This window comes from Pyrgilauda ruficollis, unplaced genomic scaffold (genome assembly GCF_017590135.1).
Source record: "Pyrgilauda ruficollis isolate IOZ18807 unplaced genomic scaffold, ASM1759013v1 scaffold49, whole genome shotgun sequence".
Lineage (NCBI taxonomy): Eukaryota > Metazoa > Chordata > Aves > Passeriformes > Passeridae > Pyrgilauda > Pyrgilauda ruficollis.
In genome coordinates this window covers 4,683,344-4,706,173 of record NW_024526488.1, presented here as the reverse complement: position 1 = coordinate 4,706,173, position 22,830 = coordinate 4,683,344, and the positions used below count along the sequence as shown (strand labels likewise).

At 45.1% G+C, this 22,830-nt stretch overlaps 1 protein-coding gene across 1 annotated transcript in view; it reads right to left on the bottom strand.

The window, feature by feature from the left end:
• Positions 1 to 22,830, bottom strand: part of HMCN1 (hemicentin 1) — a 165,391-nt gene that overhangs the window by 22,171 nt on the left and 120,390 nt on the right. The window contains exons 56-84 of the mRNA XM_041479619.1: positions 22,329 to 22,516; positions 21,808 to 21,904; positions 18,814 to 18,975; positions 18,510 to 18,623; positions 17,596 to 17,798; positions 17,272 to 17,353; positions 17,027 to 17,158; positions 16,661 to 16,810; positions 15,462 to 15,621; positions 14,775 to 14,899; positions 13,198 to 13,381; positions 12,933 to 13,030; positions 12,077 to 12,355; positions 11,239 to 11,429; positions 10,528 to 10,609; positions 9,930 to 10,066; positions 6,888 to 7,029; positions 5,751 to 5,895; positions 4,895 to 5,022; positions 4,081 to 4,237; positions 3,782 to 3,903; positions 3,434 to 3,598; positions 3,148 to 3,255; positions 2,869 to 3,006; positions 2,601 to 2,735; positions 2,097 to 2,366; positions 1,428 to 1,618; positions 835 to 1,048; positions 241 to 375 (exon numbers count right to left, since the gene is read on the bottom strand). Of these exons, the coding sequence (XP_041335553.1) occupies positions 241 to 375; positions 835 to 1,048; positions 1,428 to 1,618; positions 2,097 to 2,366; positions 2,601 to 2,735; positions 2,869 to 3,006; positions 3,148 to 3,255; positions 3,434 to 3,598; positions 3,782 to 3,903; positions 4,081 to 4,237; positions 4,895 to 5,022; positions 5,751 to 5,895; positions 6,888 to 7,029; positions 9,930 to 10,066; positions 10,528 to 10,609; positions 11,239 to 11,429; positions 12,077 to 12,355; positions 12,933 to 13,030; positions 13,198 to 13,381; positions 14,775 to 14,899; positions 15,462 to 15,621; positions 16,661 to 16,810; positions 17,027 to 17,158; positions 17,272 to 17,353; positions 17,596 to 17,798; positions 18,510 to 18,623; positions 18,814 to 18,975; positions 21,808 to 21,904; positions 22,329 to 22,516 (4,434 nt within the window). The remainder of the gene's footprint in view (positions 1 to 240; positions 376 to 834; positions 1,049 to 1,427; positions 1,619 to 2,096; positions 2,367 to 2,600; positions 2,736 to 2,868; positions 3,007 to 3,147; positions 3,256 to 3,433; positions 3,599 to 3,781; positions 3,904 to 4,080; positions 4,238 to 4,894; positions 5,023 to 5,750; positions 5,896 to 6,887; positions 7,030 to 9,929; positions 10,067 to 10,527; positions 10,610 to 11,238; positions 11,430 to 12,076; positions 12,356 to 12,932; positions 13,031 to 13,197; positions 13,382 to 14,774; positions 14,900 to 15,461; positions 15,622 to 16,660; positions 16,811 to 17,026; positions 17,159 to 17,271; positions 17,354 to 17,595; positions 17,799 to 18,509; positions 18,624 to 18,813; positions 18,976 to 21,807; positions 21,905 to 22,328; positions 22,517 to 22,830) is intronic.

The following is a 22,830-nucleotide window of genomic DNA, read 5'->3' as shown; positions in this document are numbered from 1 at the left end:
ACGAGACCCTAGCCCAGGTTGCCCAGAAAAGCTGTGGCTGTCCCTGGATCCCTGAGAATGTCCAAGCTCAGGCTGGATGGCACTTGGAGCAGCCTGGGTTAGTGGAGGTGTCCCTGCCCATGGCAGTGGGTAGCACTGGATGAGTTTTAAGGTCCCTTCCCAGCCATCCCATTCTGACTCCAAACCCAGAGGTTACATGGAGCTGTCCAGCAACAAGCACAACTGCTGAATTTCATGTACCTTTGACATACACAAAGCCAATGGCCTTGATGGAGCCCACTGTGTTCTCTGCAGAGCACACGTAGGTCCCAGAGTCCTCCTTGGACACCCTCTCGATGAGGAGCTCACTGTGCCCATTGACATCGTCGTACTGTGCTGGAGGGAGAGCAGGGAAAGGGTCATTCCAGGGACTGAAATGTGAACAGCTCACAGGAGTGCTTGGATCTGTACACTCTCAGAGCACACCTATGGGGTCTTGTGCATCCCTGAGACGCTCCAGGAATGCACAGAAAGTCATTGCTGTGACACTTGTTCACATTCACTTCAGCTGCCCTGTAATTTCGAGCATCAGTTGCTGGATGCTGAGTAAATACCATCAGATATGAATGTTTTCCATGTGCTACATTACTGGCTACAGAAGAGGGGACCATCTTTCAATTACCTTACAGCTCTGTCTCAGAAGCAGTTTAATTACATGACTACATAACACTAAAGATATTCCTCACACAATCACTAACAATTTATTCCAGATAGAGTTTTCTTCTTCCCTACCCTAAACCGCAATGCTGCACAGGGGAAAAAAAATCTGCAGCCAGATAGCCATCAGGGACCCACCTGGAATGATGTTATTGTTAAAGGTCCACGTTATTCTGGGGACAGGTACCCCAGTTGCTTTGCAGGTTAACCTGAGCTGTTCTCCTTTGGTCAAGGCTACGTCTCCAGGCAGTTCAGTAAAAGCTGGGAGCACGTGAACTGTCAGGGTGACCGTGTGCGTGTCCTCCCCAGCAGCGTTGGTGGCAATGCAGGTGTAACTGCCAGAGTCTTCGGGCTGGAAGGAAATGTGGTGGGGAAATTTCAGCTGGGATATATCCTACAGTTGGGATATATCCTACAGCACACGCCACTCCGTTCAGTAACACAATCCTGAAAGGCTTGGAACAAGTATTCAGCAGAAATGCTCACCTGAGCATTTCCACTTCCCTAAATTTGAAGGATGACTAACACTTCTTTTTACGCTTCCTGAGGATTTACCGCTACAAATTCTTCACAGATTTTACTCCCCAGTGGAAAATGAAACTTTTGTAATTATTTTGGAACATCAAGAACAAAAAATCAAAATAAAACAATGACTAACCCAGAAGTGGATCTTATCACTGCCAAATGACTGCCAAATCTGTCCAGTAATACCTTAGATGCAGGGAGCTTACCACAACACTGTCCAAAATAAGGTCTCCGCCAGGCACAGTCTGGTATTTTCCCACTGTGTCTCTTAACAGCATGTTGTCCTTCCTCCAGTTAATTGTTGGTGCTGGGATCCCCTCAGCCACACAGGACAGAACAGCCTGGGAGCTCTCTGTGACCATGTACTGCGTATCCGTGCTGCGGATCCTGGGTGGAACTGTGGGAGGTCATTAGAAACATTTCCTCTGGGTATTATCCAAGCACAACACTGGACTGAAGAAAGTCCTAGCCTGGACCTCTTGGATTGTCCATTTCCATTAATGACTGTGTGCCAAAATTCAAGCAACTGGCTGATACTACAACTTAATAACACTCCCCTATATGAAGTAGCACGTTTTTCCTGAACTCCTCCTTGTACATCCCTAATTCCTTACTCTCTGTGGGGTCACACTGGGAACACACAGAATTTCCCTACAGTCCCACTTATCATGGAATCACAGGATGGTTTGGGCTGGAAGGGACCTCAGAGCCCATCTCATTCCAAACCCCTGCCATGCATAGGGACACTTTTGACTATCCCAGGTTGTTCCAAGCCCCGTCCAACCTGGCCTTGGACACTTCCAGGGATGGGGAGTCCTCAGCCTGTCTGGACCAGCTGTTGCAGTGCCCCCATCCTCCCAGGAGGAGTTCCTTACCATGCACGGCCAGCTCTGTGCTGGAGGTGCTGGATCCCGCGGGATTCGCCGCTGTGCAGGTGTAGCGGCCGCTGTCCCCGGGCTGCACAAACAGGATCTGCAGAGCTCCCGTGCTCAGCATTCTCCTTCGCATGGACTCTGTTATCTGCTGCCCATCCTTATGCCAGCTGATCTCTGGCCCAGGGTAGCCTTCAGCCTCACACTGCAGAGTGACAGACTGATCAACGGCAACAACATATTCATCCACGTGGGACTTGATAACAGGAGGAACTGAAAGGAACAAAGACAATTATTGAAAGAATTAGATGCAGTAAAAGAAGAAAGGAACTCTTTAGTTCTTGGTGAAAATAGTTGTAAAAGCATGCCCTAAAGCAGACATCGAACAAAAGGGAATAAACCTCCTGGGCTCTGTTCAGCATCACATCAAACAGGAAAGCACTGGGTCCCTTTCTATTGCTCAGAATTGTGTTTGGACCAAGAGAAGGAGCTTAAAAGGTGATTTACCTTGAACTTTCAGCTTGATCTTCCCCAGAGCAGTGCCTGCTGGATTCTGAGCAACACACATGTAAGTGCCAGCATCTTCCACAGCTGCTCTGGCAATCTGCAAACTGCCACTTGGCTGGACCATATAACTGTTCCCTAAAACAAATATAATCAAAGTATGACACTTTTGGTTTGGTGAACCAGAGGAGAGGAGAAACCCAAGTTCCAGAAAAGCAAATGGGTGGCTGTGTCACAGGAGTAGGCAGGGTCCCAGGCTTTGAGAAGATACCTGTGGTGATGATGTTGATGCCCTCCTTCTGCCACGTGATCACGGGCTCAGGGGTGCCCGTGGCCTCACAGGGCAGCACAATGGGATTGTTCACAATGACATCCAACACCCCTGGCTGGGCCTGGATAACGGGTGGCTCTATGGAATACAAGAAAAAGGGAAAAGCATAACGTTCAAGGCTAGGACAATAGAGAAGAGCACTAAAACTGTAAAACCTGAGCAGGCTGAAGTAGCAATGCTGGCTGCCAGAGCAGCCTTGCCCGTCAGCCTCCAGCTTACCCTGTACGTGCAGAGTGACGTGCCTGTGGGCAGAGCCGGCGGCGTTCCGGGCCACGCAGGTGTACCTGCCCCCATGGGCCAGCTGGGCAGAGGGGATCTCCACAGCTCCTGGGGCAGAGAGAGCACCACAACATGCAGAGCATCCTCCAGGCACAGGTGCTCCCTTACAGCATCCCTCATTTCATTCCAAGCCATCAGAGAGGGGATCTCTGGGGGATTGTTTGCATTTCTGTAATACATTACTTATGGATGTGCCTGATTGCACTGATTTCCTGCAGCACATTACCTGAAGAAAGAATTCTGTAGCCATCTCCTCTGGGAAGCAACTTGATGCCATTTTTGGTCCAGTGAACCGAGGGGACAGGAACACCGGAGGCGGTGCAGGAAACCACAACTGGAGACAGCTTTGTTACCAGGAGCTCTGTGGCTTCATCTGCTATGGATGGGGGCACTGAAAAGCAAGAGCAGGGAAAAGGCTACTTGCCCACATTCATTTGTTATAAATTCTAGGAAATACCAGAAACTTATGGATATCAGTATCAAAGAGGAATGAAATAAAAATCTCATCTCAACACCAGAACACCCCAAAGAAGTTCTGGGTGCCACACACATGTAATAGCAATATACCCTCTACCTTGAACAGTGAGATCAATTGCCCTTTGATCTTCTCCTGCATCATTTGACACAGAGCACTCATAGACAGCAGTGTCATCCACAGTGGGAGAAATGATTACTAAGGAACCTGAAGACAGAAGTCTGAACAAAGAAAAAAAGAAAGTAAAAGCCATTGAAATACTTCTTTCCTCCTCAGGTAATCAGCCCACTGAATTTGCTGGCTAGACAAGGTAATATTTAAGCACAGATAGATTTTTCAAGTGCCAAAATCATCCCTGAAAACTTGAAACCCACACTGAAAAAGCAAACACCTCTCACCTGTATGTATTCTGGTTCTGATCAACACTAAGCAGATGCCCATTCTTTTTCCAGCTAATCGCGGGTCTGGGAATTCCAGTGGCTTCACAAGGCAAAGTGGTTTGCACATTCACAGTAACTGTGATATTCGTCTGCCCAGGAGCAATAGTTGGAGGAACTAAAGACAAACAAACCCTAATTATTTAGAATAATTATATACATGTGTGTATATATACACACACACACACACATTTCTTGTGAGAAATGGATTTGTAAAGCATTCTCAAAACCTGACTGAAAGCTCACATAGTCTTGTACATCTGTATGCAAACTCTTGAGATAAGGTGTGCTGACTTAGAAAGCCATGGAATAGAGATGACATTGTTGAGAGAGAGATTGAACTAGAAACAAGTTTCAAAAGATGACCTTGCAAAAAGACCAGATATTTTGGAGAATTAGAGCTGTGAAAGATGCGTTGTAGCAAGACCACATGGGGTAAAATAATAGATGATTGGTGTTACAAGTATTAGCAGCATTGTGTGGCCAAAGCTAACAGGCTGAAAGACATTTCTAAGATATTGTAACCAGGAAATAGGTTGGCTTCTGATAGAATGGCACTGAGTTTTACATCTCTTATGTCTTACCCTTCAACAAGACTGATAATGGAATAAAATCTTTTAAAACACCCCTCAGTTGCCCAGCATCTGTAAAGCTGGCACTTTCCAACAACATCTCCCCCTTTTTTTTAACCAGAGCAGCTAAGAAGGGGCTAAACAGAGACTGCCTGTGGCAGAAGCAGCCTGCTGGCAGTGGATTCAGCAGCCCCAGGCTTTACCGAGGACGTGCAGGTCGATGCGCCGGCGCTCGCTGCCCGCGGCGTTGGTGGCCATGCACACGTATCTGCCCGTGTCAGCCACCTGTGCCCAGGGCACGTGCAGGGAGCCATCCTCCAGCACCAAATACCTGCAACAGAGCAAACGGTGCTGCCCACCATCCATCCACAGGGCACCCTGGCAGAGCAGAGAAGAGATGACTCAGGGGACACAACCAATGGCCTAAATGAAGCACGCATTAATTGGGGCACAGAGTTCTCTCTCTGATTTCATTCTTTCCCAGCACATCTATTTCCCAAAGCAATGACGAAATCTGGCTGACATAATGATGTCACATAAATGATACTGGATTTACAGAAAACAGCTAATCCCCTTTTTTATCATTTCTCATTTAACCTTAAAAATCTTAATTAATGCCTGTACTTTTTCTTTGCAATATAACACAACTCCTTAGCATTTGCTCAGTTCTAGAAAATGCCAAACTTCTTCCTTCTAAAACAGTCAGGAGACAGAAACCATTCACTATGATAAAAGTTGATACTAGAACATGTATAAAAAGCTTCCTGATAGAAAATACAGAATAGCTTTTGGTCTGCATTAAATTGCTTGGCTTCATCCCAAAACTCTGTGTATATATAAAAATCTAAAGATCTTCCACATTTACTCTTCAAAATCTCTAATGTCAGAATAATTATATTTGGTTGCCAAAGGCATTTTTTATCCTTCTTAACAACAAAAAGGTGAAACCTTTGGTGCTGCTACTTTTCTCTAGAAAAATTTTATGTCTAATTAAGTTTCTATAATAAATACATTCTTAAGTAGCAATGAAGAATATTTATGCTAAATTCTGGGCAATACCTGGAATTGTTTCCAGTAAAAACAGCCCCATCCTTCCTCCAGGTGATCCTGGGGGCTGGAACTCCTTCTGCAGCACACTCCAGCAGGGCAGAGGTGTTGATGTGCACCATGACAGTCTGGGGGCTGCTCCGGATCGTGGGAGCCACTGCAAGGAAGAATTGCTGATGACACAAAGGAAGTAACTCTACGTTGCAGTGACTGAAACTGAACACATGAAAAGAGGTGCAGCAGCGGGTTTGGGTTCACGGCAAAGTCAGGAACAAGTTTCTTACCATTCTGGGTGATGGTAATTGCCAAGGTGCAGCAGGGAAGGAGAAAGAAAGTTTGGTTGAAATGCACTGCAAAGGTCAGCTCTGCAAGTTACTGCAAAGGGTACCACTGAGCTAAAATAGCAGGAGTTCAGCACATGGAATTCAGCAAGCTAAGGCTGTGGGGATATCCTTGCTTCCTGATTACACACTAAGGAGAAAAAAGCTGGACCAGGTAAGCCCAGTCACTGGGGGCACAGGGTAAGGCAGGGCCCATGTGACTGGGCTGGAAACAGAATAGAAAAAGGGAGGAAAGTTTCTTCCAGTCACCTGAGTGTGAGAGTAGAATAACTTCTCATCAGACTAGAGGTGAGAAAATAAAAAGGTTTAAAATGGAGCTCAGGGCTATGGTAGCACAGGACAAGTATCAAGCGTAAGGCCTGTCAAGCCCTGTCTTCTCCAGGCACAGAGAAGCTGCCACAGCTCTCAAGTAACCTGTCAAGCCAGCTGCGAAACCTTGTCCCCAGGGTGCCCGTCAAATGCTTCAAAGAATTGCTCTGGGTTTGTTCAAGAGCATTTGTCAGTCCTGGATATGGGTGTTCGCTCTGGATGTATCCTGACTCTGTGTCAGGATGATGGCTGGATGCAGCCCCTGCTTCCAGGAAGCACAGATGGATGGTGAATGAGGCGCTGCAAGTGCCCAGCAGGTCCCTTAGTCTGGGGCCAGCTGTGGGCTCAGCAGTGGAACATCAGGCCACGCACATGGCCCCACAGTTTGGGCATGGCCTGAGTGGCCAACACACAGCTGGAAAACAATCAGAAATGCTCAGTTCCTGCTGCCTGAACTCCTGCAAAGCCCAAGCTGCCCGAGGCTGCTCTGTGAGGTTACCGTGCACTGCCAGCAGGAACTCCCTGGTGGTCTCCCCCGCCACGTTCCTGGCCACACAGGTGTATCTGGCACTGTCCCCCAGCTCGGCGTTGTTGATCTGCAGGTACCTCCCGCTGGACAGGATCCGCAGCCGGGGGCCTCCCTGCGGGACACAGACACAGGCAGGGCTTTAGAGCTTCACTGCTGGCCTCTCCTGCACAGAACAGCCTTCCACTGCACAGCACTAAGAGCCAGGAGACAAGGGCACTGATAAACCAGGGACTGAACTCACTGCTGCCTTTACGTCCCTGGAGAGAAGAGGGTGAAGAAAGCTTTTACAACTTAGCATTGCTTACTGGTTCTCCACTGAAACCCCTACTGAGGCTTGTGCCTGAAGGAGGCAGCTGTTACAGAGCCAAAGGGCTTTGGGCTTTTATGGAAAGGGGCACCTAACAGTACATGATTAATTTCATTTATCTTGTTATCTATGCACACTACAGGCAGAAGGAATAAGTTTGTCTGGACTTCCAGCATCACAGTCTGGCTCAGCTGGGAGGCAGCACAGGCTTAGCCAGCTCAGTTTACCAGCCAGGAGTTCACCAGCCAGCAGTTCTGGGCACAGGCTGCCCCTCTTCCCAGCCCTGCAGTGACTCCACAGCCCCTGCCAGGGGCCAGTCCAGTGACAGCTTTACCACAACCAGCCTGGGTCATGTCTGCATCAATCACTGACAGCAACATCAACTACAAGTGCTCAGAAACCCGACTGGATAAAAACCAGCAGGAAAAAGAGCACAAACTTAGGTTTCCTAGTATGTGCTACCCACCCTCTGGATGGAACTGAAAGCTGACATGCCCAACTACTCTTCTGGTTAGAAGGTCTGAGAAGGGCACCCCAGAGAGATGAATCTTCTCTGGTTTTGCACAAACACCCTGGTACTCTGCTCTCACACCAGGCACCAGCTCCAAGGCTGCACTGCAGGACTGAAGCTCTCAGGTGACACAATTCACCACCAGGGTGGGTTACTGACAGATTCTGGGCTTTCACTGGCATTTCCTGTTGAGAACACAACCTGTGTGATAGTTTCTAAACACAGAAACCTAGAGATAACAGAAGACAGGGGATGAAGCTATAACTTAATCCTTAGGCTCTACTCAAAAGTAAGCCAGAAAACGCATACTGGAAAAAAAAATACAAACTCAGCAAGTCTTTTAGTGTTTGAAAAAGCCAGGTTAGGCCAGGAGGCTCCTATTCTTTTCTTAACTCTCAATGTGCATTTCCAAAATCCCCCAAGAGTGCCACAACTTCAAAGCTGCTGGAGGCTAGATCTTTCCATAGTTCTGCTGCCAGAGAAGGTGGTGCTGCACAGTTCCATCATTCAGCACACAGAGATGGACTAGGGCAGGCCTCACCTCAAAATCTGCCCAGGGAAAGACAACAAAAGCAGGAGGAATGACAACCCCCACAAGGCTGCTTCACAAAACCAGTGATATTAAACTTATATAACACTGCAGGCTGAGAACCTGCCTATCTCCAGCCCTCTCTCGTCACTGTGACACCTCCACTTTTCCAGGCAAGGAGGATGATTTGCCAAGGAGCTCCTCACCTCTCTTCCCACACCCAAGGACACCCATTTCCAGCTGCTCAGGATTACTCAGCTGTTACATTTCTTTGGGGTTGAGAAAGCAGCCAGACACTGAGGAGGACACTGATTTCTCCTGATGTCCAGCATATGAACTCATGGGTGGGGAGGCCCCTGGATCCCTGCAAGTGTCCAAGGCCAGGATGGACAGGGCTTGGAGCAACCTGGGATAGGGGAAGGTGTCTGCCATGGCAGGGGGTGGCTGTGAAGTCCCAAGAAGCTTCAGTCCTCACATTCTGACATGAGTTCATGAGGCAGGAGGAGCACTAACACTGCAAAGATAATTCCCAGGTTACCATCTGAGCACCTCTGGCTGTCACAGTGTTCCTCTACTTTTGTCTTCTGGTGAATATTTTTAACAGGAGTTGCTTTTCATGGTTTATGCTCCCTAAGCACTGCTTTCCTAACACAAGCTTTCCAATGAAGGCCAAAGCAAAAAGCATTCATATAGTTAATTTCCAAGCCTTGTTTAACCTTGTTTTCATTAAAAAAACCTCACCACCCAATTAGAGAATTAACTGTCCAGAAGTAGAATGGCTCTGTTAAATTTGTCTCCAGTTGGTTCCTGGGCTATATTAAGATCATGGTCCCTTAGCAGCACTTTTTAAGACATGTTCACCCACCAGATCCTTCTTCCAGTAACATTTAATTCTTCTAAATCAATCACAGAGCCTGAGGAATGACATGTCAGAGGAAAGCAAACAAGCAGAAACTTGGGTCAAGATTTAGTGATGGATTACAGCTAAAGGCGAAAATTCATAATCTCTATTTGTTTCTTTGTTAATGAACAGAGGTTGAGAGAAAATTTTTTATTAAGTTCAATTAATAACTGAACTTTAATTTTCAGTTTAAAAGGACCTGTTCTGTGAGTGATCCCAAGGATGAGAAGGAAAAAAAAACCAATCTTTCTATATAAACCATCTTCATCTTGGCAATTGTTTCTCAACCAGCAAAGACTCTTTGCCTTGCCATGGCACTATGGAAAGATGCACTTGGTACAAAACCTGATGATTAGCAACCCATTTTCTTTTAAAGAACTTCAATTCCTTTCTAAATTCTACTAGAGTAGGAGGATGCATAATATAGCCAAAGGAAACATAGAGTGCAGTCTTGTCTCAGCTACCTTTCCTGGGAAGCCATTCAGGAGTTTACCGAAGGCTTCTAGCATTGCTCAGAGGATCCAGGAGGAGCAAGGGATCCCCCTAAAGGAAAAAAGAACAAGTAACAGCGGGATGGCCACTTCACCCACTGGCTCTGGGGGCTCATTGGGGCTGACTGCAGAGGCACTGGGGCTACCCAGCTGCTCTGAATTGCGGGCACGTAACTCGGGCTAAGGGGCGAGTGAGCAGAGCAGGAGACCTGGAGCACTGCTGTGACAACTGCAGCGAGCAGAAGGCCAGCACGAAGGCTGGGAGCTCAGTACCTCCAGCAGCTCTCCATTCTTCAGCCAGGAGATGGTGGGAGGGGGCACAGCATCCGACCTGCACTCCAGAATAGCCTGGCTGTTCTGCAGCACCGTCAGCTCCTGGGGCCCTCCGGTACCAGCGATGTTGGGGGGGACTGGGACAAAAAACAGAGAACAAAAATCAACACCACATGTATGAACCATCAAGAAAACTACTGACTGAAAATTTCCAGTTTATCTCAAGTTGAAAATAAATGCAAAGCTGTGGTATCATTAATTAGTTCTTCCTCTCAATACCTGTGTTAAATATAGCAGTATATTTCACATCTCTATGGAGTGAGCACAACAAACTTGATCCAACCAAATACTGACATGTGTGAGCTTCCTAGATATTCAAAATAAGACTTGGAATTGTAACAGAAATCAGATGGAACTTCCTTTCTTTGTGTATCACATTCAGAGTTACTATCCTTAATGAGAAACACTATTATGATCATATGGTGTAATATCACAGAATATTTCATCTTTACAAATATGTGTTTGTTAAATGAGATGCTGACATGCACCTTAGCAGTTTACAGTTTGAGGAAATTTTTTTTCCCTAGATTAAACTTACCATGCACTCGTACTAAATACTCCTTGTCATCATCTCCTGCTGGGCTAGATGCTAAACATGTGTATCTTCCTGTGTCCTCCACCTGGAAGCACAGGAACAATTCCAGGAGAAACTCCAGATTATGAGAAAAATTCAGCAAAACCAAGAAATACAAACACAGTAACAACATAAAACAGGCAGCACTTGAACACAAGCACAGGAGACACAAAATGCCTGGAAAGAAAGTAATGAAGTTGTTGAATATTTCTTCATTTCACTTTGATGGGGTTATTCAGACATGGCTCAGGAGTTGCAGGACTCCCTAAAATCTCTCTGGAACTGGCTATAGGGATCCACCTAAGGAAGGCTCAGGTTTGGGTACTGAAGAAATCCTTTTGTGCACACAGTCATTAACATCTTTATGGTTTCCCCTTCCTATAACTCCTCATTGTACAGCCCAGAACTGTTTCTTTTACAACCAAAACAAGCAGCAATCAATCCTAAGCCCTATCCCACTTCTGTCTGGGGAACTTCACCTAGGCACCCACAGCTGGACCCAGCCTTAGGTTACTGATGCAGGCTTTTAAAGGTTGTTTGACCTGGACCTTCATCTAACCACAAGTGCAGGTGAGTGCATTTTAGGGGTTTTTAGGACACCTCTGAGGACGGTCCTAAGGCAGGAACCATTTCAGGGATTGCAGAACTGAGCCTATTTTGAAACAAACACTCTACCTGAGCACTGGTTATTCGGAGGGCTTCCCTTAGCATGTGGATATTGTCAGTCTGCAGCAGTGGGCGCCCATCCTTCATCCATGAGATTTTGGGCACTGGGATGCCAGAGGAGATGCAGAGAAGCTCAAGTGGGTTGTTAACAATGACAGAGAGCTCTTCTGGTTCATCTGAACCATTGATATGAGGTGGCTCTGCAGAAAGAAAAATATTCCCGTTCTTTATGGACTGAAAACACCTGTAAAAAACTGACTGATCTTGTGGGTAGAGTCTGTAGAATTAGTCTACATTAAATTATTTCTGACTGCATCACGAACTCACTAAGGAACCTGGGTAATTTCTATCTAACTCTGCCTATTCATTTGCATATTTTATTATTTAGAATTATTAGTTAGAAAATGTTTTAAAAAACACAGATAAAACATTATATAATTTCAGAAAATATATTTATCCACCTTTTAACTGTTGTGCTTTCAGCTGTGCATCTTCCTGCCAAGCTGAATTTCTGCTAAGCAAAGTTACTAACTGATAGCATACAATAATATTAATTACAGCACATTGCAGTACTTGGGAAATACATAGTGTATCGCACATTCACATGTCTTTAGGTATCTTTCATTTCCTTATTCCTCTCATTTATCATGACTGAAATGACCAGGTTGGATGGGGATTGCAGCAACCTGGGATAGTGGAAGGTGTCCTTGCTCATGGCAGGGGGGTGACACTGGATGGGCTTTAAGGTCCCTCCCAACCCAACCCACTGTGGGATTCTGTGAGCCTATGGAAATATTCCTTGCCCCTGGAGGTGTTTCAAGTGTCATGCTGACAGGTGAGCACTCACCCAGCACCTTCAGGACGAAGTGCTTGCTGCTGTGCCCAGCGGTGTTGGAGGCCACGCAGGTGTACCTGCCCGCGTCCGCAGGCTCTGCCCTCAGCACCTGCAGCACCATCCCGCGCCTGCTGGAGCTCAGGCGGGCCCCGGGGGACAGGGCCAGGCCGTCCTTGAGCCACGACATGCTGGGGACAGGGGAGCCATCGCTCACACAGCCCAGGGTGGCCGTGTCACCCCGCAGCACCAGCACCTCCTCTGTGCCCCCCACGTTGTCCAGGCTGGGTGGCACTGCGGGGACAGAGCTCAGTCACACAGGGAGCAGGAACATGGGGACAAAACTCAGTCACATATGGGACCAGGACATGGGGACAGAGCTCAGTCACAGAGGGGGCAGGGACATGGGGACAGAGCTCAGTCACACACAGCACAGGGACAGAGCTCAGTCACACACAGCACAGGGGTATTCCAGGCACAGAACAGCTGGAACAGCTGCCCTTCTGCACTTTCCCACTTACATACCTGTGCTATATTTCACTTACAAATTAAATATTATTCTTTCTAAAAAAAAACTGTGACACATCATGGGAGTTGGAACTAGATAAGCTTTAAGGTCCCTTCCAACCCAAACCACTCTGTGATTTTATGGTTATGGGTGACAATTCAAGTAAGGACTTTTCTAGGGTTAAAACACTTCCCATTCAAGAAAACCCCAACACATTGAAAAGTTAGTATTTCCCCAGTGATCATCTCCAAGATGTACTTGTGGCTGTCTGCAATAAGGTGTTGGTGAGAGAGAAAACCACAGAGTAGGTTTAAGAAATCAAGAAATAAGATTCTTTACATAAAACATTTCAGAGACACTCACCCAAAACTTGCAGGTTGTAATGTTTGTTGTGCACTCCAGCCCTGTTAGATGCTACACAAGTGTACACTCCAGTATCAGATATCTGTACCCGGGTAAGCCTAAGGAAAAAGCAATTAAAGCAAGTTATAAATGGAATAAATGGAACACATTACCTTTATTATGGTGTGGTTTGAATCAAATTTTACTCTTGCTTCTAAAAATACAGCAGAATTATGCTGATACTACAAAAAAGAAGAGAAAGTCAGCTAGTTAAAAGAAAACCAACCTGAGGATCTGCCCAGCTGAGAGGAGCTTAATCTGGGAGGACACAGACAGAGGAAGGCCATTCTTCAGCCAGTGGAGCTGTGGTGGGGGGGTCCCAGCAGCAGCACATTCAATATTTAGGGAGGTGTCCAAAAGGGCAGTGAGCTCCTCTGCTTCATCTTTACTATTGGCTATTGTTGGAGGAACTGCATTTTGTAGATGACGGAAAGGAATATATTAAAATAGACTCTTGAGACCATTTCACCCTGCAGGAAATCCTACCCCTAATCCCCACTGGCAATTCAGTAAGAGCATCCCATTTTCGGTAGAGTAAATCCTCAGACAATAATATTGAGCACTAAAAATCATCAACTTATATATTTCAAATCAGAGGCATTGTACAATGACAGCAGACTTCTCTTTGATTTGCCAGCCTGCAGCAACCAAGACAAAGCTTAGGGCCTGAAGTTCCTGGGGAGAGAAGGACAGTGCAGGAAGGGATGGGCTGAACCCAGGGCCAGAAGGGACCACTCAAACTCATGGCCTTCAATAAATCTTAAATACAGTGAAATCACAGAGGAGGAAAGTTAATTTATTGATGTCTGGATGCATCTGCTTATTTCATTCTTAAATGGAGAAAGTTCAAAATGCCTAGGTAAGTATTCTGGATGATGACACAAACTGCTGCTTTGGGGCTCTTTGGGGTTACAGGTTAGTTTGAAAGTCATGGCCTTGGGGGTTCTCTACATAAAGAAGCCCAGCCATGTGCAGCTCCAGGCACTGGCTCAGTTAGGATCCCATCACTCACTGTGACAGTGACATCAATATTGAAGACTTTTAAGTTGGTTATTGCTTGAAGTTCAGCCAATACAAACAGAGCACAAACTCCCTGCTGTTGTGCAGAGCCATTCTGTGCCAAAAAGATGTGCTGTGGTCATTCAGCACTGTTTTTTATGATACCAAAGGTCCTCTCTTATTGCTCTGCTCATGCCTGTGCTCCCAGTGACCCCGAACCTGTGAAAGTGGGACAGACACCTACCCTGCAGTGAAACGCTGCCTGGGAAGAACTCTCCTCTCCTCCCTCCACTTAATGACCACATTTTCCACAACTTAAAATATCCACTCTCTATGCTGCTGAAGGATTACACTCACTAGCCACTGGATGTCAAACTGTGTAATTTCCTCCAACACTCCCTCATTTTTAAACTCTCGGGACCTTTAACTATCAGTTCCCTTCATAGCTGATGTGCTTTGATTGGAATTAGGGAAGAGAATGCAACAAAACAGCAGGGTCACAGGAAATCAGCCCCAATATAATCTTCCCCACAAGAAATAAAAAATCACCACAAGCAGAATCCCTCTATTATGAAATCCACCAAATAATTAATTCCTGTTTATCCCAAAACACATTTACCAGCAATTTCAACCCTTTTGTCATTGACAGAGCATCCTGTGTAATATCTACAGCACAGGCAATTGGAAACATATGCATGCAGGATTCCACTGCAGACAGGCATTCCTCTCTGGGCTCTCCCTTGGGAGCACTCCCAACAATGGGATTATGGAGCAGACTTGGGTTTCACATCTGGCAGAACTCACCATATACATTCAGGTTGAAAATCCTGTCCTCCTCTCCTGCAGGGTTAGTAGCCACACAAGTGTACTTTCCTGTGTCTGAGGTGAGAGCTCTGGAGATGTTTAATGTGCTGCCATCTGGAGTCACTCTACAAGGACCATCACAAGCACAGTGAGTTTGTTTAGTGTTCCACTGACCTAGCAAATAAACAGTCTGGTCTGGACATTTCAGTAACTACCTCTATCCTCCTGGGAGCTTGATGAGAGAAGCATTGTGTTTTGCAAAATATTTTTGTTAGAGATAGGCTAAGAAGTTTTTCCTAGAGATGTCCTGTTTAAATTGATTTTAAGATTCAATTCCAGCCAGGCTTTTGAAGGACCCATAATGATAAGCATTAAGTAAAATGTTTCCAGGCCTCAGATCTTTCCCCTCCAAAGGAACTACATGACCTTAATATACTTTCATGAAGCTGATGAACTTTTATGGAATTTATTAACTGAGAAAGACATAAATATCATATACTTATCTCTGTTAAGAAAATGAAATTTTAAAAAATCAAAGGACTAACAAATTATACTTGATTTATAGAAGCTAAGGAGGGAGATGATGTTCTTAACCTGGCTAAGCTCCAGTTCAGGCTCTCCTCACATTCCACCCTTAGGGCCCTTAAAATTATAGAAGAGAATGCAGTGTCTGCTAGTTTTTCTTGCCTTATCCTCTGTAAATCATCGCTGGCAACTGTTTTTCCATCCTTCAGCCACTGCACATCCGGGGTGGGCACTCCAGTGGCATTGCAGAGTAGCTGGACACTCTCTCCCAGGAGGACACTGACCTCACTCGGCATCTCAGAGCCAGCAATACTGGGAGGAACTGGAAATGCACCATGGAAGGATGAGATTCAGCAGCAAGAAACACAACCTGAACTAGAAACAGCCACACTGCAGTAGCTCATGAGCACCAGCAACAGTGCAGCCCCTGGGGCAGGTTCTCAGCAGCTGTGGCTGCCCCTGGATCCCTGGAAGTGTCCAAGGCCAGGTTGGATGGGGCTTGGATAGTGGAAGGTGTGTCTGCTCATGACAGGGGGTGCCACTGGATGGGCTTTAAGGTCCCTTCTAGCCCAAACCAGTCTGGGATTCTTCGACCAACACCATCATAGCCCTGTGAACAGCCAAACTAATTCCATGCTAATCAAAACCATTTCCAGCCTGCATTCCTAAAGAACAAGGATGAAAATCTTGCTATCCATGAAGTCAAGACTGTCAGTCCCACTAATAAGTTCTGAGCATTTCAAGCAATTTCAGACACATTTGATCAAACAACCAGCTTGACATTCCATTCCTAAACTTGGGGGAAAACTGGCAGGCAGGGGTACACCAGTGCAATTAGTGGGGATGAGTAATTAGGAACAGAGGAAAACACAACAGTTGCAGACTGAGGGTGATTCACAGCAAGTCAGGAGACAATTCCATAACAAATAAGGGTTTGTCATTTGAGGTGGGGGTGGGGAAAGTATTCCTAAGGAAATTGTGGCAGTAGGTCTTTGCTAACCCCTGCCATGGCACAACAGGTACCACTGTTCCTGAATCCATCTCCATGCGCTGCTCCACAACCAACCAAGGCAGCTCCAGTGCTCAGCAGGAGGAAGGATGTGACCAGCTGCAGACACATACAAGCTGCTCGGCTCTGTTCCAGTTCCACAGTCAGGGCTTAAGGATATTCTTTTCCATGCACACTTTGGACTAGAAGTATTGAATTCTCCAACCACTCTCCCCTCTGGTTACAAAAGTAACAGTCCAAATTCTCCGCTGTTCTATGTGGTTATGTGATCTCAGTGTCCCCAGCACAGACAGTGTCACATTCACCCAATGTTCAACCAGTTGTGCTCCCTGCATCCTCCCCCATTCCTTACCTTGGATGGAAAGCACATAGGTTTTCTGAGCTTTCCCCTCTGGATTGGAGGCAATACACGTGTAGGTGCCACTGTCCAGGAGCTGAGAGCGAGCAATCTGAAGCTTGCTTCCACCAGATAAAATATGAACTTCAAGAGAATCCAAGTTTTCTGAAATACATTAACAAGTCATCATTCCAAACCAGCTACAGGGAGCAAGCATCTCTTTTGGGAGAAATCGTTCCATCAAAATTTCAAAACAAAGATTCCAATCAGTTCTCATAAGAGTCTGCCTAGAGACAAATAAAGAAGAAACACAAACCAGACAGCAAACAGCAAAGTGATGCCTCAAAGAGAAGAGGAGTGAAAAGCATGAGACAGTGTTACCTATTGGTTTTCCATTCTTAAGCCACACTAAAGTGGGTGGAGGAATTCCAGTAGCATCACACACAAAGGTGACAGGATTACTGATGGATTCACTGACCAGCTCTTGCTCAGGGCCTTCTATACTTGGAGGCACTGTGAATGCAATGGAAGCAGTAAGAATGTTATGTAAACTGATTTTGAAGTGCCTAATCTGCTAAGTTTATGTTATTATAATAACTATTGTAGATGATGTAGAGGGTGCTTACCATAAACATTGAGATGGAAATTCTTATCATCTCGTCCTGCAATATTTATGGCTTTGCACACATACTGTCCTGTGTCAGAAACCTGAAATAAAAACAAGTTTTAAAGGAAATCATTATGGATTCTTATTTTAATGCTACAGCTTAGAGACATTAACAACCTGTTACTCTGCCAACTCCAACTGCTTCTCACAGGATGAAAAGCCTCCAGGAAACACATCTCCCATGTGTAATAAATATAAAATAAAATACACCACTAAAGACTGAAATAATTGCTTGGCAATGGCAGAGCAGTGGCAGATGCAGCCTCCCCGGAGCCTGGCCCACCTCTGCAGCCTTGATCCGCAGGGTCTGCCCATCTGCCAGGACCTCCAGGGCAGCAGAGTCGGGAATGAGGCGGCTGTTCTTGTACCAGGTGATGACCGGGGCTGGGATGGCGTTGGACTCGCAGTCCAGGCTCACCGGGGTGCCCACTCGCACGTTCAGCACTGTCACCGACGCTCCCCCCTGCGCCTTGATGCTCGGGGGCACTGGGGAAGGGACCCAGAGTCAGTTCTGCATTGTGCTGGAATGTGGAAGCCCAGAGCACCAGGAATATTTCTCTGTCTGCTCTGGGGTGCCCTGACCCCCAGGGGAGCACTGACTCTGACCCTCATTCATGGAGAAAGCTTCCTAGACTTCAAGACAGACTGGAATCCACAAAAGGGTGCAACAGATTACAGAGAGTAGTGTAGGCGTATCACTTGCTGAGAAATTTAGGGTTTGGGATTTTTAGTATGTTGTGGATGGAAGCAAGATGGAGGGCACAGGGTGTTGTCCTGGGTTTCTTCTTCATGCTTCTTCTTCCTTCTTCTTCATGGGTTTGGGTGGCATTTTGTAATTGGGCAGAAAAGTTCACGTTGCGGGCTCTTTGGGATCAGTTATTGGGTTAAAAGGGAAAATAATCTAGATGTCAGTTCTTAATTGGATAGTTTAGTCTTAAAAGACCTTGGAACATGAGATTGTTAGCCATTTTGTGTCTTCTAAAGAAAAGCTGCTGAACTCACAGTAATGAGACTGTTTTACTGATAAGAAATAAACACTTGAGTCTGAACATGAACTACCATCTCAAGTGCCTTCAATCCAGACCCAGACAAACCAACAACTGGGACCCTCACAATGAAACAAGCACATAAAGCAGATAAACCTCCCCACACTTCCCAAGCAATAGATACTATTTCAGAAAACAGTAAAACACGAACCAAGGACAGTAAGGAAGCTCTTCTTCTGACTTTCCCCAGCTTGGTTCCTGGCAGTACAAGTGTATTCTCCACCATCTGACAGCTTGGCTCGGGGAATCTGCAGCGTCCGAGCACCTGAAGTGAGGAGAGAAGGCTGGAGGTTTGCTCTGTGATGACTGTGTCAATCCCAAAAGCTGGCTTAGAATTGCAGGTGCAACAGGCTGAGCACAGGCACTGTGCCCCATGGAGAGTGGCCATGAGCCCTGTCACGACAAACCAGACAGAAGCTGAGCCCAAAGGCTGCAGAATAGCTGAGATTCCTCACCAGGCACAATAAAAGTGTTGGAATTTGAACTGATACGCTTTCCGTTCTTGAGCCAGATGAGATCAGGAGGTGGAAAGCCCGTGACCTCACAAGTCAGAGAGATGAAATTATTCACCACCACAGTCAGATTCTCAGGGTTAGTCCCAACAATACTTGGAGGAACTGTGGAGAGAGAAATACATTAATAGCATCAGTAAAGGATTTCCCACAAGATCATGATTTGCTATATTAAAGCTGAATTACTGCATTTTCCCAAAGGGCCAGGTTGCGAAAAATCTTTCAAATCTTATGAATGGACCCACTGCTCTTGGATGCCTCTGGAAACAAGACTGAAACAATCTAATGGTCTTTCCTGTTCCTGTACTTCACAAAAATGTCAATTATTTCATTTGCAGTCCTTCTGTGCTGGAGGCTAGTGAACCTACATGAGATCCTGATGATGCACTGCCAATTTTCTAACACTGCTCATGGACATTTGCTGTGTGAGGCAGGACAGAGCAAATTCTCATTGTCAGGATATGTAGGATGACTATCACTTCTTCCTGATTCCTTGCTGCTCCTCTTCTCTCTGCAACAGTCCATTTTCCACCTACAGTGACCCCAAACACTTCCCAACACAGTTCAGAGTGGTTCTGTCAACCAGACAAACCTGTTGCTTAGCAGTGAGCTAAGCACTGGAAAATCCTGGCATGCAGCATTGCTCCAAGGGGTGCATTCCTTAAGCTTACAAGTCCCAGAATTTTTAAATCAAGAATAGTTTGACATGTGACCTTTCTACAAGAACGATTTAGAATGAAAGAACTGTAAATCTCTTCCTTTTAATAACCCCCAAGCTCTAGTTGCCATGTTTTTGCAGGGGGGATATATAAAACACTCAAGAGGAAGGCAAAAGCATGTTCTTGGCTTTATTGGGTGGAAAAATCATTCCAAAGAACACATGGAATCCTCCTCTTCAAAGACAGAAACGCTGAAGTATTTTGGCCCATCTTCCCCTGAAATGCTCCAGCTGTTTGCTGCCACTTGAGTGACACAAACCAGTCATTAAGGCAACTTTATGGCTCCTCTGGGCACTGCACAAACAAGAGCAGTCCATGTAAATGGGGAATTCAGTCCATATTTTTCAGCTTGGAATAACTGGAGAATGTTTCCCTGATAAAGAGGATAAAATGGTTCACTAGAGCAAGTGGAGAATTCTGATCTGATGGCATTTGATAGTTATTTATATTTATTTACTTTTACAGTTCATTTTCCACAGATGTGATTATTGGCAGTGGGTAATTTAATGTACAAGGCCAAATCTCAGCTGTCTTTAATGAAATTTGCTTAAATTGTGTCAGTGGTTGATTTCAATTTCTGCAGAAAAAAGCACCCACAATTGTACCACAGGTAATCTGCATATGCAAATGTATCTGTAGGTGCATAAAGACAGAGTCATAGGCTCAAACATAGCACTCAGCATGAAAATTACCTATTATTTCCCTACTATTTTAAATCTGGGTGCTTATTTCCTATGTTTTAAAAGGTGTTCTATTAGTTTTATTACTCACCTTGAAGACCATCTTTAGTATTTTATTTAAATTTATGAGAGCAGTTCTATTAGAAACACATAGAAATGCTGGGAAATAGCCTTTTTTGTGACATTGACAAAACACAGATCCTGCTGCTTACTGATAATGCATTTTCCTTAGTGCTTCACCCTGTGTGGTCTTTTCCTGAACAGCTACATTCTAATTTTTCAAATTAAACTGCATTAAGAAAAATAGACCTGAGTTGGTAATACTGTTGAGTTAGAATTGAAACTTCATGCAAATATTTGTTTTAAGAGAATAGTATTTAGCTATAGTCACTAAAACCAAGTATTTTTAAGACAGACGTTTAAATTTAAACACAAACATCAGGAAAAGTGAAATATTTTGATTTAAATGCAAAACTCACACATCAGGAAATCTGGGCAGACTCCACTGTCTGACCAGAAAATAACTTCTTAGAGAACAACTCCAGGGCAAATTCTTCCCACGACAACACTATTTTTGGCTAAATGCATTACTGAGTAGCAAAAAGTGCTATAAATCTGTGCCATGGAGTAGGCAAATTTGCTGCATGTGTGACAGAGGAAAAAATGCAATTATTCTGGGTGCAATAAGCTGACTCCTCACTTTCCTGGGATACTGATACTGTCTTTAGGTGGGAGAAATGACAACCCTTGTTTTCTAAGAGATAAAGCAGCAAAAAAATGTAGCTGCCAGTATTCATTGTCAGGTTGAAACATGGAATGGTGCAGAAGAATTGGTGGGAATGATGCTTCTTTTTTCTTCAGGATGGAAAGCTGAAAGTGGGCAGAAGTAGAAGGGGAAGTTTGGGTTTTCTCTGAAATGTTAATTAGAGATGTCTTGATTTTCTGAAGTTATCGGGAGAGGAAAGGGGAGGTCATGGAGACTGCTTCATGAAAAATGTCTTGGTTCTATTTGTCTTAGACTTCTGATTTCTAAAGCCAACAGTTACTTTAACTCTATTGTAGCTCCACAAGAAAACAAAAAATAGAGAACAGAAAGGAACCTCAAAGGGCACATTTCTAAAAACCAAGCTTTTACAAGCTGTGTACCTTTGTTTAATGCTTTCTATTATTAATTTATTTGAAAAAATGTATTTTCTGAATCTACCAAAACAGGCAATAATCCAACCTACTTATAATTCATGATTCCAGGGCTCAGCAACCCCAATGGGTGAATACAGCCACCACACAAGGCTCCCTCAATTACAATTCCCACCTTTCTGGAACATGTATGAGGAGCCAAAGCCACATGGTATCAAGAGCCATATGTTGTCAAGGTACATTAAACTGATATTTGAGTTCTGCTCTGTCAGAATCTCCATCACACCCAGTAGGGCTCACATGAATGAAGCTGAGGGGGTCTGAGCACTCTGCTAAAAATAACACATCCAAGCTGAACCAGCATTTGACAGAAGACAGAAGTTATGGATGATGGTACTTACTGTGAACATTGAGGTTAAAATACTTCTTGGCACTTCCAGCTATGTTTTCTGCAATGCAGACATACCTGCCAGTATCTGTTATCTGGGAATTCAAAATCTACGGCAAAAAAAGACAAAATACAGCTTTGGAGATAATGTACAGACAACTCACTGCCAAAGAAGCAAGTAGAGAGGACTAAACCCAGCTCTCTGCTTTCATAGTTTTATTCAATTTCATTCATCAGTGGGAAGGAAGTTCTTCAGAACACACTATTGCCATTATTTCCTCAAAAAAAAGTCAATAATATTTAGAAGTAAGTGATTTCAACTCATGTGGTTCATAGCATGATCCCACAAATTGTTGAATCTGAGGAATTACATAGGAGTGAGAAGCAGCAGGTGAGAGACAGGAACAAAGGACAAAAACTCCTTATGTTTGCAGCATATTGTAGGAGAAAGAAAATACTTCCTACTCAGCAAAACCAGACAGTTTTTTGTTGCCAAACCCAGTTTTTCCACTATGAAAAAGATGACACCACTACCTGTAACCTCCTTCCATTGGACAGAAATGTGTGTTTGTCATCCTCTGCCAGGAGCTGGCCATCCTTCTGCCAGGTGATCCTTGGGGAAGGGCTCCCACTGGGAATGCAGTCCATGGCTGCCTCCCTGCTCACCAGCACAGTCACCTCCTCAGGCAGGTCCCCGTCAGCCCCACTGATGGATGGGGGAGCTGCAGGGAGCAAAGGTGAGGAGAACACTCACTCAGCACCTCTCAGGTGGTTGTGAGATTAGATTCGGTTTGCAGGAGGAGAGAGTAAAACCTCCAGTGAATCCAGTGAAAGGTAAAGCCATCCCATGAGTAGTTCAGCTGGAATAACAGTCTAACTCCAAGGACTGCAGTAGAACTATACTTATTCACAGCACAGAGAGAGGAGAGGTGAAAACCTTCTTCTAATTATTCCACTGTGTTCTTTGCCAGCAAAATAAAAGATGATTTCCAAGGCAGGACCCCATTGTAACAATAAATCAGTATTTTCAGTAGTA